Raw genomic sequence first — 17,018 nt, forward strand, 5'->3', positions numbered from 1 at the left:
TTTTTACTTAGTTGTTCTGCACAATGCATTCTTAGCTACTAAACAAAATTATTTCCCACTTAGTTGATGGATGTAGCTATCCAGATTGAATAAGCCAGGTATGTTAAATAATATGCACTTGATTTTTTAGAAACACGCTTTTTGCTCATTTACAGTTAACTAAAACATGTATATATGCTTCATTTGCAATTATTAGTGTATTTCTGTAGCTATATGTGTATATATTCTTTCTTCTAGTGCATGTCTGTACAGGATAATTTGTCTCTTTTTCTCTTATTTCGTTCGGTTAATTCATCATAATACATCAAAATTCCTTTATGCTGCACTAAATTTGTATGCTTCCCGTTGCCAACCGGAACTCGAATCAGAAAAACAAGAACAATTGAATGTAAGCAAGAAAAGAAAACAAACTCTATTGAGATTGATGATTCTATCGGAGAGATTGATGGAAGGCATACATTTGCTCAAAGAATGAAACTTTCAACAAGACTAAGGCAACGAACGCAATATTGTTAAAGTTGACGAGTCTGATGAATTATCCTTCACCTCAGGAAGCAGAGGTGGTGATACAATCACTCAGCAGTTATAAGCAGGTGAAGAAAACTCATCTGTATGAATATAACTATATACATGACTGCTTCTTTACTACCATTCCTGTAACATGTCAGAATGAAAACAGTGTTGCAGATGTTTTCTTGAATTCAAACAAAATTTCTGATTCAAATTATTGTGTTAGTGTCCTATATTTAATACAGTTTGATCACTTATCATACTTTAGATCAATATCCACTGTTTATAGCAAGTGAAACTGACATTTTACTTCCTAAGATGTATAGATATTTTTCTTCTAGCGTTTTGTCCTAACTGGATTTATAGATACTTTTCTTTCTTATTTTCTGTGGTGAAAAATTAGACAGCCTTAAAGATGACTTAAACATGTTGATAGTAGACTTGTAAGACTTATAAAGATAAGCCAGTTAAAGAACAACTTCATTCATCACTCCATCATCCCATTTAGAAAACTAAGCTTATCAAATCATATATGCAACACTATTCAGTAAAGGTACGTCGCATATAATTGATGGGAACTAAATTTATTCGTTTCCTTCTTGAGAATATTAGGTTCATGCATGGATTTTAGTTTAAGCTAGATTCTTGAATATAGTAATATTTTGCTTCATATTTTTTCTTACTGATTTTCATGCCCAATTCTATAAAGTAGCATGTTAAATATTTGTGTTTATGAACTCTTGAAGTTTATAGCAATTGTTAAGACTGAGATTTTGTTGTTGAAGGAAGAATGAAATCATTCATATTAGGCCATGTCATCATATTGTTGAGCTATATCATAACTTTGAGTCTGGAGATAACTCTGTCGATGCCTAATTGTCAAGAAAAGTGTGGAAATGTCACCATTCCCTTTCCATTTGGGATTGGTTCGCACTGTAGTGTGAATTCCTCGTTCCCTGTTATTTGTCGGAATTCCACTACACCATTCTTGAGCAGCATCAACATGGAACTACTAAATATCTCTATCAGAGGTACAGTAGTAGTAAAGCAGCCGGTGTCGTCACCTATGAATTGCTCTACTGATCTGAGTCCCATTCATCTCCTCGTATCCCTCAAAGGAAGTCCTTTTACAATCTCAGCAAGCTACATTGGCGGTGTCAAGCTGCAATAATTCATTCTTGTTGCAAATTAATGAGACGATTATTAGAGGAGGATGTACATCCTTTTGTGCTGCCAACTCCGCGGAAACTAGCTGTGATGGGGTTAATGTTGAAATTGTTAAGCTCAATTACTTAACAATTAAGGAGTGGTGATGAAGGTGCTGCATCACCACCTTATCATAGTAGTGTAAGCTTGTGAATTCTCCATGGCTAAAAAGAAGCCACAACTACATTACATAGATGGCGGTTAAGTATATGGTTACAATTTGAAGATTAGTGGTGGTCTTAATTAGGCCACGTAGTATAGATGTGTAGTAAACCAGTTAGCTTTGTTTACCTATAAATAGGGAGTGCTTGTTGTCATTGTATAATCAATCATAAGAAAAGAGAATTGAGAGAGTTAAAAGTGAATTGAGGGAAAGAGCCGTAGCTCTAAGTTAAGAAAAGAGGAGAGAGTTTTGTAGTGCCGAAGCACTTTTGTTTGTGTGTATTTTGTAATCCTTTTGTGAGAAGCCTATAAATATTTATCCTCCATATTTCATCTTTGTTGAGTGTTCCTATATTTTGTGTGTCAAATATCCAACAAATCTGGTATCTAGAGCCACTCGATCCTACCTATGGCGGCAACGTTGAACATGGTTCAACCTCAGATTCCTAAATTGGAGAAACACAATTATGGAAATTGGAGTATTCAGATGCGAGTCTTGTTGCAATCACAAGAGTTGTGGGATATTGTTCAAGACGGCTACACCGAACCTGCTTCCCAAGAAGCCGAAGATGCACTGACGAACAACCAGAAGAACGCCCTCAGAGATGCAAGGAAACGAGACAAGAAGGCATTATTCAATATCTATCAAGGTATTGATGAAACCACGTTTGAGAAAGTAAGTGCAGCCACCACGTCGAAACAAGCCTGAGAGATTCTGAAGAATGCTTTCACCGGCGTTGATAAGGCGATACGAGTTCGACTGCAGATTCTACGTGGCGAGTTCGAAAGTTTGGCCATGTCTGAAACGGAGAGCATTTCAGACTATTTCACTAGAACATTAGTTATTGTGAATCAAATGAAAAGGCAAGGGGAGAACATTGAAGATGTTCGTGTCATTGAGAAAATTCTTCGATCCTTGACATCGAAATTTGAGCACGTCGTTGCGGCTATCGAAGAATCAAAAGATCTCAACACCATGTCAATCGACCAACTGCAGAGCAGCTTGGAAGTCCACGAGCAACGCATGAAGAAAAAGACCACTCCGTCACTTGAGCATATGCTACAAGCGAAGATGTCAATTGAAGAAGATAAGAAGTCTGAGCCTGGGGCATCGCATGGTGGATACAACCGAGGCCGAGGTCGAGGCTATCGTGGTCGAGGAGGACGCGGCCTGAATTACCAGTATGATGGAGGACGTGGACAGAATTACCATAACCAAGGAGGACGAGGCCAGAATTATCAAAACGAGGGAGGACGACGGAATTTCACCTATCGAGGCAGAGGTCGAAATTCTTATGGACCACGAGGACGAGAAAGAGGTCTGTATAGAGGCGATTATTCTCAAACCTACAATCAACAAGGGTTTGATAAGCAAATGTCGAGTGTTATACTTGTCACGAATTCGGGCATTACAGGTATGAGTGTCCAATAGCCGGAAATACCAATCAACAAGTCAATTATGCCGAAGGTAGGGACGATGATGAGCAGGTAATTTCAACCTCTCTTTTTACTCATAAAGGGCTTGAAGGTGATCAGAGTAGCACGTGGTACTTGGATACTGGAGCGAGTAACCACATGTGCGGGAACAAGGAACTCTTCGTGGAGCTAAAGGAGACATCCTATGGGGACGTGACCTTTGGAGATTCCTCAAAAGTTGCGGTGCAAGGAAAAGGTAATATCTTGATTAAGCTGAAGAATGGAAATCATGGTTTTATATATGACGTCTATTATGTGCCTGCCATGAAAAACAATATTTTGAGTCTTGGTCAATTGCTGGAGAAAGGATTTGATGTTAGTATCAAGAATTCTTATCTTGCTATCAATGATGCTACTGGTAATTTGGTTGCCGGTGTGAAGATGTCCAAAAACAGATTATTTCCATTGAATATAAAACATGATACGTTGAAGTGCATGAATGCCATTGTTAAAGATGAGTCATGGTTATGGCATCTGCGTCTTGGACATCTGAATTTTGGTGGTTTGAAGCTGCTGTCTACAAAGAATATGGTGAAAGGTTTGCCACATATTGATCATCCTGAAGAAGTTTGCGAAGGTTGCATACTTGGCAAACATCATAGGTCAAGCTTCTCTAAAGAAATGAGATGGAGAGCATCACACCCGTTGGAGATCGTTCATACGGACGTCTGCGGTCCTCTGAAGCCTATTTCTACCGGAGGTAATCAGTATTTTTTGACTTTCATTGATGATTATTCCAGAAAGACTTGGGTATATTTCTAGAAAAGAAAATCTGAGGTGTTTGATATTTTCAAAGAGTTCAAAATTCTTGTTGAAAGACAGAGTGGGCACTATATTAAAGTTCTCAGATCCGACCAAGGTGGCGAGTTCACATCCGATCTGTTCGAAAAGTTTTGCAAGGAGCATGGAATCATTCACCACCTTACTCCTCCATATACTCCTCAACTGAATGGTGTTGCTGAAAGGAAGAACCGAACAATTCTTGATATTGCAAGAAGTATGATGAAAGGGAAAGACTTACCTCGAGAATTCTGGGCTGAAGCTGTCGCAACAGCAGTGTATCTCTTGAATCGATGTCCAACCAAAAGTGTTCGCAACATGACGCCTGAAGAAGCATGGAGTTCGTTCAAGCCCAGTATTGCGCACTTGAGAGTTTTTGGCTGCATTGCTTATGCCAAAATTCCTGAAGCTCGAAGAATCAAGCTTGATGACAAAGGTGAAAAGTGTATCTTCGTGGGATATGGAGATCGAGTAATGGGTTACAAATTGTATAACCCACTCACGAAGAAGGTGATCATAAGTCGCGATGTGGTGTTTGAAGAAGATCAAACATGGAGCTGGGAGGATAAGAAAGTTGCAAGCTAGTCGGATATTGTACCTGATCAGCAAGAAGAAGCACGTGAAGTAGAAGAGCCAGATTCACCAACATCATCTCAAGGTCCAGTCGGAAGGCCAAGAAGAATTCGCAATCTGAATGATATATATGAAGCTACTGAAGAAGTTGATGGAACTGGAGAAGAAAATGTTAATCTTGTTTGTTTTCATATCAATGCCGATCCTATTACTTATGCAGATGCTGCACAAGACAGGAAATGGAAGACTGCAATGGATGAAGAAATCAATGCGATCGAGAAAAATGATACCTGGTCGTTGACAACGCTACCAGAAGGCCGAAAAGAAATTGGTGTGAAATGTATATACAAAACAAAGAAAAATGTCAATAGTGAAGTGCAAAGGTACAAGGCAAGGTTGGTGGCGAAAGGATACAATCAGAAGATTGGAATTTATGCTCGACATGAAAACCGTGAAGAATTGAGCTTAAGGGAGGATGTTGAAATTGTTAAGCTCAATTACTTAACAATTAAGGAGTGGTGATGAAGGTGCTGCATCACCACCTTATCATAGTAGTGTAAGCTTGTGAATTCTCCATGGCTAAAAAGAAGTCACAACTACATTACATAGATGGCGGTGAAGTATATGGTTACAATTTGAAGATTAGTGGTGGTCTTAATTAGGCCACGTAGTATAGATGTGTAGTAAACCTGTTAGCTTTGTTTACCTATAAATAGGGAGTGCTTGTTGTCATTGTATAATCAATCATAAGAAAAGAGAATTGAGAGAGTTAAAAGTGAATTGAGGGAAAGAGCCGTAGCTCTAAGTTAAGAAAAGAGGAGAGAGTTTTGTAGTGCTACTTTTGTTTGTGTGTATTTTGTAATCCTTTTGTGAGAAGCCTATAAATATTTATCCTCCATATTTCATCTTTGTGTGTTCCTATATTTTGTGTGTCAAATATCCAACAGTTAACAGCTGCCAAACAACACTCCCACCACGGTTCAAGGAGCTCGAGTACAAGTACAGAACAACTCAAGCTAGCAATAATGGTAGCTCTTGTTGATATGTCCAGCCAGTTGAGAAGACATGGTTAACAAATGATTACGAAAGGTTCAAAGCATTGGATCGAGAATCGGGATTCACTCCTCTGGTACTTGAGTGGGAAATTGGTGAGCTGAAAGGCTATACAGACAGAATTTGCACATATTCTGATGATTATTGCCTCACAGTTCCTGATGATGTTGGCCGTAGATATGTGGCATCTGGTATTCACGCGTGTTGGCGCAGACATCTTGATGATGAATGCACCGTATATCCTTCTCATTCGTACTGCAAATCATCATTCGATAATTATCTGTTTACATATTATTACGAGGAACTGCATTCAGTTTATTATGACGGATATTTTGATGAGTATGATTATGCATCGTCAACCAAATACTGCTCTTGCCCTCGCGGGTATGAAGGTAACCCGTATCTACCAGAGCAATGCATTGATATAAACGAATGCGATAATGCAACACACAATCCCTGTGCAACATTATCTTGCAACAATGTAAGAGGGTATTCTGAATGTATTGATGAAAAGGCAATATATAACGCTCATCTGAGAACAACGTTCATCATCATTGGCAGTAGTCTTGGCGCTCTGATTCTACTCCTCGTAGCCTGGTGGTCGACAAAGGCCATCAGAAAAAGAATCAAGGCCAACCGGAGAGACAAGTTTTACAAGCGAAATGGGGGGCTTCTGATGGAACAACAGCTATCTGCAACTGGTAATAGCCACACCAATAGGTTGTATACTTCCAAAGAGTTGACACTGGCTACTGATCACTTTAACGAAAACCGCGTACTTGGACGTGGTGGCCAAGGCACGGTCTACAAAGGAATGTTCAAGGATGGCAAGATTGTGGCAGTCAAGAAATCGCAAAAGGTAGAGGAAGTTGACGTCTTCATCAATGAAGTGGTTATACTGTCACAAATCAACCACAGGAATGTGGTTAAGCTTCTAGGATTTTTTCTGGAGACTGAAGTTCCTCTTCTCGTCTATGAGTTCATCCCAAATGAAACCCTCTTTCATCACATTCATGAGCCGAGTGAGGAATTCCCATTGACATGGGAAATCAGATTGAGAATCGCAAGAGAAGTAGCGGGTGCACTTGCTTACTTACACTCTTCAGCATATTCACCTATCTATCACCGCGATATCAAGTCAACAAACTTACTATTGGATGACAAATAACGCGCTAAGGTGGCGGATTTTGGGACATCAAAGTCAGTAGCTCCTGATCAGACTCACTGCACCACCTTGGTCGTAGGCACCATCGGCTACTTGGATCCAGAATAATTACAGACGACTCAATTCACAGAGAAGAGCGATGTATATAGTGTTGGTGTTGTTATGGTTGAGCTTATAACTGGACAGAAATCCTTGACAGCAACTAGAGCTAGCGAAGGAAGGGGTTTAGTCACACATTTCTTGCACTCAATGGAGGAACACTCGTTGTTCGAAATTCTTGATGCAAGGGTCCTCAGAGAAGGCAGGAGGGATGAGATCATTGTTGTAGCTCACCTTGCTAGAAGACTTCTACATTTGAACGGAAAAAGAAGGCCAACAATGAAGGAAGTTTCAGCGGAGTTGGACACTATCAAAAAGGCGGAAGAATGCTCGTATGTCGAAGATAGAGATGGTGGAAGCAGAGAGTTTCATTATCTTTGTATAGAGGTTCATGATTCTACCAGCTTCACTTCTACCACGCTGTTTTCTCCAGAAGCCGAGTATCCATTGCTTGGTTAGTGAACCAGATAGATGAAGGACTACTTTCTTTCACATGCTTTGCTTGCAATAAGTTTTGTATAACATCATTTTCTTTTTTTGTCATTCAAGTGTTTGTATTGATCTTAGGTTGTTAAAAGTTGTGTTATGCATTCAGTGTGTGTGGACATGCTTGATTGTTTGTTTAAGATCATTTGTTCTTTATTGTTGATTCAATGGTGATCAAAGGGAAGAGATTCTTGCCGAAGCAGAACATTCTAGAAGATGAAGGCAAAGAGCACAAAGTTGTTGAGGTTGATGACTTCTCCTCCATCTCAAAATACCACACTCAACAATATTCAATCACTAAACAATTTTTTACTTACAAAATGCTCTCAACTGCAGATCTAGATCCAGTTCAATATCCAACATTGACCATTGTTATTCATAACTAGATCTAAACTAGATTTATCAAAAATAAAAAATTATTGTTTTTTAATATAAAAAAAATAGTTTCACACGTTTTTCAGCATGAAAAAGTGTCTTCACCGTCCACGTCAGAATATTCTTTTTCCAATTTTTTAACTAAAAAAGGTGGTCATATGACAGACATGTCCCATTAAAAATACTCAGGTTTTTGTCAAAGTAGGACAGCCCATCACCAATTACCATGAAAGAATACACAAATAAACTATCTTATCTCAATATGTAGTTCCTGCTCAAAGCATTCTTACCTACTAAACAAAATTATTTCCCACTTAGTTGATGGATGTAGCTATCTAAATCATACCCAGATTTAATAAGCCAGGTATGTTTAAGATTATGCACTTGATGTTTTTAGAAACACTAGAAATAACTACATTTTTTCTCATTTACAGTTATTGCTACATGTATATATGCTTCATTTGTCATTAGTAGTGTATATCTCAAGCTATATATCAAACAATATTCGTTCTTCTGTTATTTTTATGGTGAAAAATAAGGCACTCAGAGTTCAAACCATTGATGAAAACCAAAGCAATTGATTAAATACACTCTGATAATTCATCATAGTACATCAAAACTGCACTTTGTTGAACTAACTTTGTATGCTTCCTTTTGAGAATATGATGTTGATATAGACAGATATATGGCTATTATCCTATTTCTCTGTAAATTAAAGATTCTTGAATATTGTTACTCTCTTCTTCATTTTTCATATAATGTGATTTATATTCATATCTTTAGTGCCTTTTGTAGTTCATCTCCAATCATAGTAGCATGTTAAGTTATTTACTCCCTCCGTCCCACAAAAGATGTCACACTTGTGGGATGACACGAGATTTTAGGAGGTTTTGTTTTGTGTATTAAATGGAGAGAGAAAATATATTTTTTATATTCATGTGAGAGAAAACTTTTTCTAAAAAGGGAAATGTGACATCTTTTGTGGGACAAACTAAAAAGGAAAGTGTGACATCTTTTGTGGGACGGAGGGAGTATATTCTAAGGAAGTATTGAACTTTATAGCAATTGTTTTGACTGACATTTTTGTTGTACAAGAAATAGGAAGGAAGAATGAAGTCATCCATAATAGTCCATGTGTTGTCCTTGCTTTGCTGTGGCGTAACTTTGACTATGTCGTCGGTATCTATGTCGAGGACTAATTGTGATCCAAAGTGTGGAAAGGTCCCCATTCCCTTTCCATTTGGGATTGGTTCCAAGTGTAGTGCAAATTCTTCCTTCACTGTTATCTGCCGGAATTCCACAACACCATTCTTGAGCAGCATCAACATGGAAGTTCTTAATATTTCCATCAAAGGTACAGTCATAGTAAAGCAGCCAGTGCCATCACCTATGGATTGCTCTGCTACTCTGGCTACAGGTCATCTCCCAATATCTCTCAATGAAAGTCTGTTTACAATCTCTGCACGCTTCAACACGTTGGCTGTGTCAGGCTGCAAGAATTCGGTCTGGTTGCAAGCTAATGAGACAACTACTATAGGAGGATGTACATCCATGTGTCCTGCCAATTCCACAGAAACTAGCTGCAACGGCGTTAACTGCTGCCAAATAACACTTCCACCACGACTCAAGGGGCTTGAGTACACGTACAAAACAAATGAAGCTACCAATGGTAATAGCTCTTGTGGATTTGTTCTCCCTGTTGAGAAAACATGGTTAACAAGTCATTACAAAAGCTTCAAAGCATTAGCTCGAGGAATCGGATTTGCTCCTTTGGTACTTGAGTGGGAATTTGGTGAACTCAAAGGTTATACTAACAGTATGTGCACATATGCTGATGATTATTGCCTCTCACGTCCTGATGAGTTTGGCCGCAGACATGAAATAGGTGATAATCCTTCTTGTTGGCTCAGACATCTTCACGATGAATGCAGATTTTATCCTTCTAATTATTACTGCAATTCAACAGATGTTTCTTATCTATATATACTTGAAAGAGATAATAAGGAATACTATTCAGTTTATTATGATGATGATGGTTATGCATCTTCAACCAAATATTGCTCTTGTCCGAGAGGGTTTGAAGGTAACCCGTATCTACCAGAGGAGTGCAGGGATATAAACGAATGCAGTGATGCAACATACGATCGCTGTGAACCATATGTATGTAACAATATAATGGGGGGTTATGAATGCATTGATCAAAATGCCAAGTATAAAGCTCGTGTAAAAAAAGCGTTCATCAGCGTTGGAAGTAGTCTCGGAGCTCTGATTCTACTCCTCGTGGCATGGAGGTCAGCAAAAGCCATCAAAAAAAGAATCAAGGCAAACCGGAGACGCAAGTTTTTCAAACGGAACGGGGGGCTGTTGCTGGAACAACAACTTTCTGCAACTGATAATGGCCTTGACAAGACAAGGTTGTATAGCTCCAAAGAGTTGACATTGGCTACTGATAACTTTAATGAGAACCGCATACTTGGCCGTGGTGGGCAAGGCACTGTCTACAAAGGAATGTTGAAGGATGGTAAGATTGTGGCAGTCAAGAAATCGCAGAAGTTAGAGGAAGGTGACCTTGAAGTCTTCATAAATGAAGTGGTTATACTGTCACAAGTGAACCATAGGAATGTGGTTAAGTTACTAGGGTGTTGTCTGGAGACTGAAGTTCCTCTTCTCGTGTATGAGTTCATCCCGAACGGAACCCTTTACCAACACATTCATGAGCCAAGTGAGGAATTCCCGTTGACATGGGAAATGAGAATGAGAATTGCAAGAGAAGTAGCAGGTTCACTTGATTACTTGCACTCTGCTGCATCTGCGCCTATTTATCACCGTGATATCAAGTCGAAAAACATACTCTTGGATGAGAAATATCGCGCCAAAGTCTCAGATTTTGGTACATCAAGGTCGGTATCTCTTGATCAGACTCACTGCACCACCCGAGTTCTAGGCACCTTTGGCTACTTAGATCCGGAATATTTTCAGTCTAGTCAGTTCACTGAAAAGAGCGACGTCTATAGCTTTGGCGTGGTTATGGTTGAGCTTTTAACTGGAGAGAAAGCCGTGACAGCAACTAGAGCTGTGGAAGGATGGGGTTTAGCCTCACATTTCTTGCACTCGATGGAGGAAAACGTGTTGTTTGAGATACTCGATGCAAGGGTCCTCAAAGAAGGCAAGAGGGATGAAATCATGGCTGTAGCTCAGCTTGCTAGAAGATGTCTAAATTTGAATGGGAAGAGTAGGCCAACAATGAAGGAAGTTGCCACAGAGTTGTATGCAATCAAAGGGGTGGAAGAATGCTCGTATGCTGAAGATAGAGATGATGGTGGCAGCAGAGAGTTTCATCCTCTTTCTATAGAGCTTCCTGAGTCTATCAGCTTCTCTTCCATCACTCCGTTATCGCCAGAAGCTGAGTATCCATTTCTTGGTTAGTGAACCCTGTATACATGAAGGACTACTTCTTTCTTCATCAGCTTTGCTTGGACTGTTGTTTTTCTAACATCATTTTCTGTTTTGTTATTCAATAGTTTGTATTGATCTTAGATTGTTCCAGACATTATGTTATGTATTCAGTGTGGATGTGTTACTTGCTTTGGTTATTTGTTGGTGAAATTTTGTGAGAATAAGTATTTGGTGAGTTTATCCTACAAGCATACTTTACTTAATTACTCAAAAGAGTTAAAAGACAAGTGCATCAGCAAGTAACATCATAGCCTTAAAATTCCGACACAATATTCAATTATGACATATTTTGTAGGGAATCAAATCTACTTGTTCAAAACCAGACATATATAATCTAGTAATCTTTGATTGTTCTAAAAGTGTTCTTCTTTCTTTTCTTTTTTTTTTTTTTTTTGGTATTCAGCATGGATGTGTTATATGGTGCATGAAAAATCGTCTTTGGCGCCTATGAGAGAATTTTCTTTTTCTAGAAAAAACGTTTCTGTCAAAGTAGGACAGCCGACAACAGGAAAGAACAAAAAACAACTAAAACAAATTACAAGTTGTTCTGTTCTGCACTAGCATTCTTGGCTACTAAACAAATTAAAATTGATTCCCTCTTAGTAGATGGATGTACAATTGTACATATCTCAATCATTTTCTGTTAGAGCTTACCCAGATTGGCACAACTGCACAACAGCTTTCTGCAACTGATAATGGCCTAAACAACGTTCGGCTGTATAGCTCAAAAGAGTTGACATTGGCTACTGATCATTTTAACGAGAACCGCATACTTGGCCGTGGTGGACAAGGCACGGTCTACAAAGGAATGTTGAAGGATGGTAAGATTGTGGCAGTCAAGAAATCGCAGGAGGTAGAGGAAGGAGACCTTCAAGTCTTCATTAATGAAATGGTTATACTATCGCAAGTGAACCACAGGAATGCGGTTAAGCTACTAGGATGTTGTCTCGAGACTGAAGTCCCTCTTCTTGTCTACGAGTACATCCCAAATGGAACCCTTTTCCAACACATTCATGAGCCGAGTGAGGAATTCCCGTTGACATGGGAAATGAGAATGACAATTGCAAGAGAAGTAGCGGGTGCACTTGCTTACTTGTACTCTTCAGCATATTCGCCTATCTATCACCGCGATATCAAGTCAACAAACATACTATTGGATGACAAATACCGTGCTAAGGTGGTGGATTTTGGGACATCAAGGTCAGTAGCTCCTGATCAGACGCACTTCACCACCTGCGTTGTAGGCACCTTCGGCTACTTGGATCCAGAGTATTTCCAGACAAATCAAATTCACAGACAAGAGCGATGTCTACAGTTTGGGTGTTGTTATGGTTGAGCTTTTGACCGGCGAGAAAGCAATATCATCCATCAGAGCTGAAGCGGGAAGGAGTTTAGCCACACATTTCTTGCTTTCAATGGAGGGAAACACGTTGTTCACTTGCTTACTTGCACTCTGCTGCATCTGCACCTATTTATCACCGCGATATCAAGTCAAAAACCATACTCTTGGATGACAAATATCGCGCCAAAGTCTCAGATTTTGGGACTTCAAGGTCAGTAGCTCTTGATCAGACTCACTGCACCACCCGAATTCTAGGCACCTTTGACTACTTGGATCTGGAGTATTTCCAGTCGAGTCAGTTCACAGAATAGAGCGACGTCTATAGCTTTGGCGTGGTTATGGTTGAGCTTTTAACGGGAGAGAAAGCCGTGACAGCAACTAGAGCTGTGGAAGGATGGGGTTTAGCCTCACATTTCTTGCACTCGATGGAGGAAAACGTGTTGTTTCAGATACTCGATGCAAGGGTCCTCAAAGAAGGCAAGAGGGATGAAATCATGGCTGTAGCTCCGCTTGCTAGAAGATGTCTGAATTTGAATGGGAAGAAAAGGCCAACAATGAAGGAAGTTGCAGCAGAGTTGGAAGCAACCAGAAAGGTGGAAGAATGCTCTTATGTTGAAGATAGAGATGGTGGGAGCAGAGAGTTTCATTCTCTTTCTATTGAGCTTCCTGAGTCTATCAGCTTCTCTTCCATCACTCCGTTTTCGCCAGAAGCTGAGTATCCATTTCTTGGTCAGTGAACCCTGTATAGATGAAGGACTACTTTCTTCATCGGCTTTGCTTGGACTACTGTTTTTCTAACATCCTTTTTTGTTTTGCCATTCAAGAGTTTGTATTGATCTTAGATCGTTGCAAAAATTATGTCATGTATTCGGTTTGTATGTGATACATGTTCGTTGAAAAAAAATTGTTATATATTAGGTGTGGATATGCTACATGCTTCCATTGTTCGTTGGTGACATGAGTACAGAATAACTATTATTTGAGTTAATTGCATCAGTAAGTAATATCTTAGGATGGCCTAATGCAGAAAATATATTGCTTCAAATTCCAACAAAATATTCACATTATGAGAAAAAAATTTAAGCCATTCTGCTATTTAGAAACCAGACTCACCTACCTCCTGACCACACGCATGTTAGTTCAAATAAAAGAGCGACGTCTATAGCTTTGGTTTCCATGTGGTTATGGTTGCATTTTCACATTTCTATGTAGATCTAAATTAAAGTACTTTCTGAGTAAAATACAGTTTTACAGCATGAAAAGTTGTCTTGGCCATATGATACACATGTCCCCAAAACAAATATATTTGTGTGAAAGTAGGACAGCCCAATATCACCAATTACCAGGAAAGCACACTAAAAAGTAAAAAGAGAGAAATATATAATCTTATCTCAAGATATATTTTTAGTATTTCCTACACAAGCATTATTAGCTACTAAACAAGATTATTTCCCACTTAGTTAAAGGGTGTAGGTATCTCAATCATTCTCACTTAGAACTTATCCAGATTGTCTTAACAGCACAAGAATAAGCCAGGTAACTAAAAACCTTCCTGTGGATAATCAAGAATCTACACTTGATGCATTTTTGCTTATTTAGTTGATATATGTACTTGGATTTTGATATGGATAGATATGTAACTATTATCCTATCCTATATAGAGTCAAGATTCTTGAATATCGTTACATGTTGCTTCATTTTTCCTTCCTTATTTTTCATATGTTCATCTTGATATACTTACTTTAGATCATCTTCACTCATAAAAGATTAAAGCTTTATAGCAATTATTTTGATTAAAATATTTGTTCTACCAAAAATAGGAGGGAAGAATGAAGTCATCCATAATAGTCCATGTGTTGTCCTTGCTTTGCTGTGGCGTGACTTTGACTATGTCGTCAGTATCTATGTCGAGGCCTAATTGTGATCCGAAGTGTGGAAATGTCAACATTACCTTTCCATTTGGGATTGGTTACAAGTGTAGTGAGAATTCCTCCTTCACTATTGTCTGCCAGAATTCCACAACACCAATCTTGAGTAGCATCAACATGGAAGTACTCAATATTTCCATCAAAGGTACACTCATAGTAAACCATCCGGTGTCGTCACCTATGAACTGCTCTACTGATCTGAATACAGGTCGTCTCCCAATATCGCTCAATGGAAGTCCGTTTACAATCTCAGCACGGTATAACACATTGGCTGTATCAGGCTGCAAGAATTCGATCTGGTTGCAAGCTAATGAGACGACGACTGTAGGAGAATGTACATCCTTGTGTGCTGCCAACGCCATTGAAACTAGCTGCAACGGTGTTAACTGCTGCCAAACAACAGTTCCACCACGACTCAAGGAGCTCGAGTACAAGTACAAAACTACTCAAGCTAGCAATGATGATAGTAGCTCTTGTGGATATGTTGTCCTAGTCGAGAAGGAATGGTTAACAAATCATTACAAAAGCTTCAAAACATTAGGACGAGAATTGGGATTCGCTCCTGTGGTACTCGAGTGGGAATTTGGTGAACTGCAAGGTTATACTAACAGTGTTTGCACATATGCTAATGATCACTGTCTCTCACGTCCTGATGATTTTGGCCGCAGATATGAAAATGATAGTTCTTGGTCTTGTTATCGCAGACATCTTGATGATGAATGCAGGATGTATCCTAATGGTTTTCGATATTACTGCCAATCATCATCATCTGAAATTCATCAACTTTCATATAATAGATATTATGTGGAATTATTTTCCATATATTATCCTTCTGATGGTTATGCATCTTCAACAAAATACTGCTCTTGCCCTAGCGGGTATGATGGTAACCCGTATCTCCCGGATCAATGCATTGATATAGACGAATGCATGAGGAATTCAACAGAGAATCTCTGTGGAAAATATTATTGTAACAATGTAAGAGGGGATTATGAATGTATTGATGAAAAGGCCAAATATAGAGCTCGGCTGAGAAAAGCGTTCATCATTCTTGGCAGTTGTCTCGGTGCTGTGATTCTACTCCTCGTAGTCTGGAGGTCGACCAAAGCAATCAGAAAAAGAATCGAGGCCAACCGGAGACACAAGCTTTTCAAGAGAAATGGGGGGTTGTTGCTGGAACAACAGCTTTCGGCAACTGATAATGGCCTTGACAACACCAAGCTGTATAGCTCCAAAGAATTGACACTGGCTACTGATCACTATAATCAGAACCGCGTACTTGGCCGTGGAGGCCAAGGAACTGTCTACAAAGGAATGTTGAAGGATGGCAAGATTGTGGCTGTCAAGAAATCGCAGAAGGTAGAGGAAGGCGACCTTCAAGTTTTCATTAATGAAGTGGTTATACTGTCACAAGTGAACCACAGGAATGTGGTTAAGCTACTAGGATGTTGTCTCGAGACTGAAGTTCCTCTTCTCGTCTATGAGTTCATCCCCAATGGAACCCTTTACCAACACATTCATGAGCCGAGTGAAGAGTTCCCCTTGACATGGGAAATGAGAATGAGAATTGCAAGAGAAGTAGCGGGTGCACTCGCTTACTTGCACTCTTCAGCATCTTCGCCTATCTATCACCGCGATATCAAGTCAACAAACATACTCTTGGATGACAAATACCGCGCTAAGGTCTCAGATTTTGGGACGTCAAGGTCAGTATCTCTTGATCAGACTCACTGCACCACCCAAGTTCTAGGCACCTTTGGCTACTTGGATCCGGAGTATTTCCAGTCGAGCCAGTTCACAGAAAAGAGCGACGTCTATAGCTTTGGTGTGGTTATGGTTGAGCTTTTAACCGGAGAGAAAGCCGTGACAGCAATTAGAGCTAGGGAAGGAAGGGGTTTAGCCACACATTTCTTGCACTCAATGGAGGAGAACATGTTGTTCGAAATACTTGATGCAAGGGTCCTCAGAGAAGGCAAGAGGAATGAAATCATGGCTGTAGCTCAACTTGCTAGAAGATGTTTGCATTTGAATGGGAAGAGAAGGCCAACAATGAAGGAAGTTGCAGCAGAGTTGGAAGGAATCAAAAAGGTGGAAGAATGTTCGTATGCTGAAGAAAGAGAGGGTGGCAGCAGAGAGTTTCAACCTCTTTCTATAGAGGTTGCTGAGTCTATCAGCTTCTCTTCCATTACCCCGTTTTCGCCAGAAGCTGAGTATCCATTGCTTGGTTAGTGAACCCTGTATAGATGAAGGACTACTTTCTTCATCAGCTTTGCTTGGAAAATTGTTTTTCTAACATAATTTTCTTTTTATCATTCAAGAAAGAGTTTGTATTGATCTTAGATTATTGAAAAATTGTGTTATGTATTCGGTTTGTATGTGTTACATGTTCATTGCAAATATATATGGC

General features: G+C 39.4%; 2 protein-coding genes across 5 annotated transcripts; both read left to right on the plus strand.

The window, feature by feature from the left end:
• Window positions 1-8,141: 8,141 nt before the first annotated feature.
• LOC125214387 (wall-associated receptor kinase-like 2) lies at window positions 8,142-13,420 on the plus strand. Of its 3 annotated transcripts, XM_089067541.1 has the most exons (3): window positions 8,987-10,942; window positions 12,694-12,742; window positions 13,095-13,420. In XM_089067541.1, the coding sequence occupies exons 1-3, from the start codon at window positions 8,996-8,998 to the stop codon at window positions 13,418-13,420; spliced, it is 2,322 nt and encodes a 773-aa protein (XP_088923667.1). In that variant the 5' UTR covers window positions 8,987-8,995. The 3 variants fall into 3 exon arrangements, with proteins under 3 accessions (XP_088923664.1, XP_088923665.1, XP_088923667.1); XM_089067538.1 differs by lacking the exons at window positions 12,694-12,742; window positions 13,095-13,420 and adding an exon at window positions 8,142-8,249 and having other exon boundaries at window positions 8,981-11,478; XM_089067539.1 differs by lacking the exons at window positions 12,694-12,742; window positions 13,095-13,420 and adding an exon at window positions 8,165-8,249 and having other exon boundaries at window positions 8,987-11,478.
• Window positions 13,421-14,100: 680 nt separating this feature from the next.
• Window positions 14,101-16,991, plus strand: LOC125210067 (wall-associated receptor kinase-like 8). Of its 2 annotated transcripts, XM_089067489.1 has the most exons (3): window positions 14,101-14,219; window positions 14,504-14,756; window positions 14,892-16,991. In XM_089067489.1, the coding sequence occupies exons 2-3, from the start codon at window positions 14,513-14,515 to the stop codon at window positions 16,838-16,840; spliced, it is 2,193 nt and encodes a 730-aa protein (XP_088923615.1). In that variant the 5' UTR covers window positions 14,101-14,219; window positions 14,504-14,512; the 3' UTR covers window positions 16,841-16,991. The 2 variants fall into 2 exon arrangements, with proteins under 2 accessions (XP_088923615.1, XP_088923614.1); XM_089067488.1 differs by having other exon boundaries at window positions 14,504-16,991.
• Window positions 16,992-17,018: the final 27 nt, after the last annotated feature.

This window comes from Salvia hispanica, chromosome 3 (genome assembly GCF_029641045.1).
Source record: "Salvia hispanica isolate PSC_SH4W2 chromosome 3, Shi_PSC_v1, whole genome shotgun sequence".
Classification (NCBI taxonomy): Eukaryota; Viridiplantae; Streptophyta; class Magnoliopsida; order Lamiales; family Lamiaceae; genus Salvia; species Salvia hispanica.

Coding starts and splice junctions, on each gene's coding strand:
- LOC125214387 (XM_089067541.1), top strand. CDS start 8,996: ATGAAGTCATCCATAATAGTCCATGTGTTGTCCTTGCTTTGCTGTGGC. Junction 10,943..12,693: donor TTTTAACTGGAGAGAAAGCC/GTGACAGCAACT, acceptor TTGACCGGCGAG/AAAGCAATATCATCCATCAG. Junction 12,743..13,094: donor GGGAAGGAGTTTAGCCACAC/ATTTCTTGCTTT, acceptor GTTTAGCCTCAC/ATTTCTTGCACTCGATGGAG.
- LOC125210067 (XM_089067488.1), top strand. CDS start 14,513: ATGAAGTCATCCATAATAGTCCATGTGTTGTCCTTGCTTTGCTGTGGC.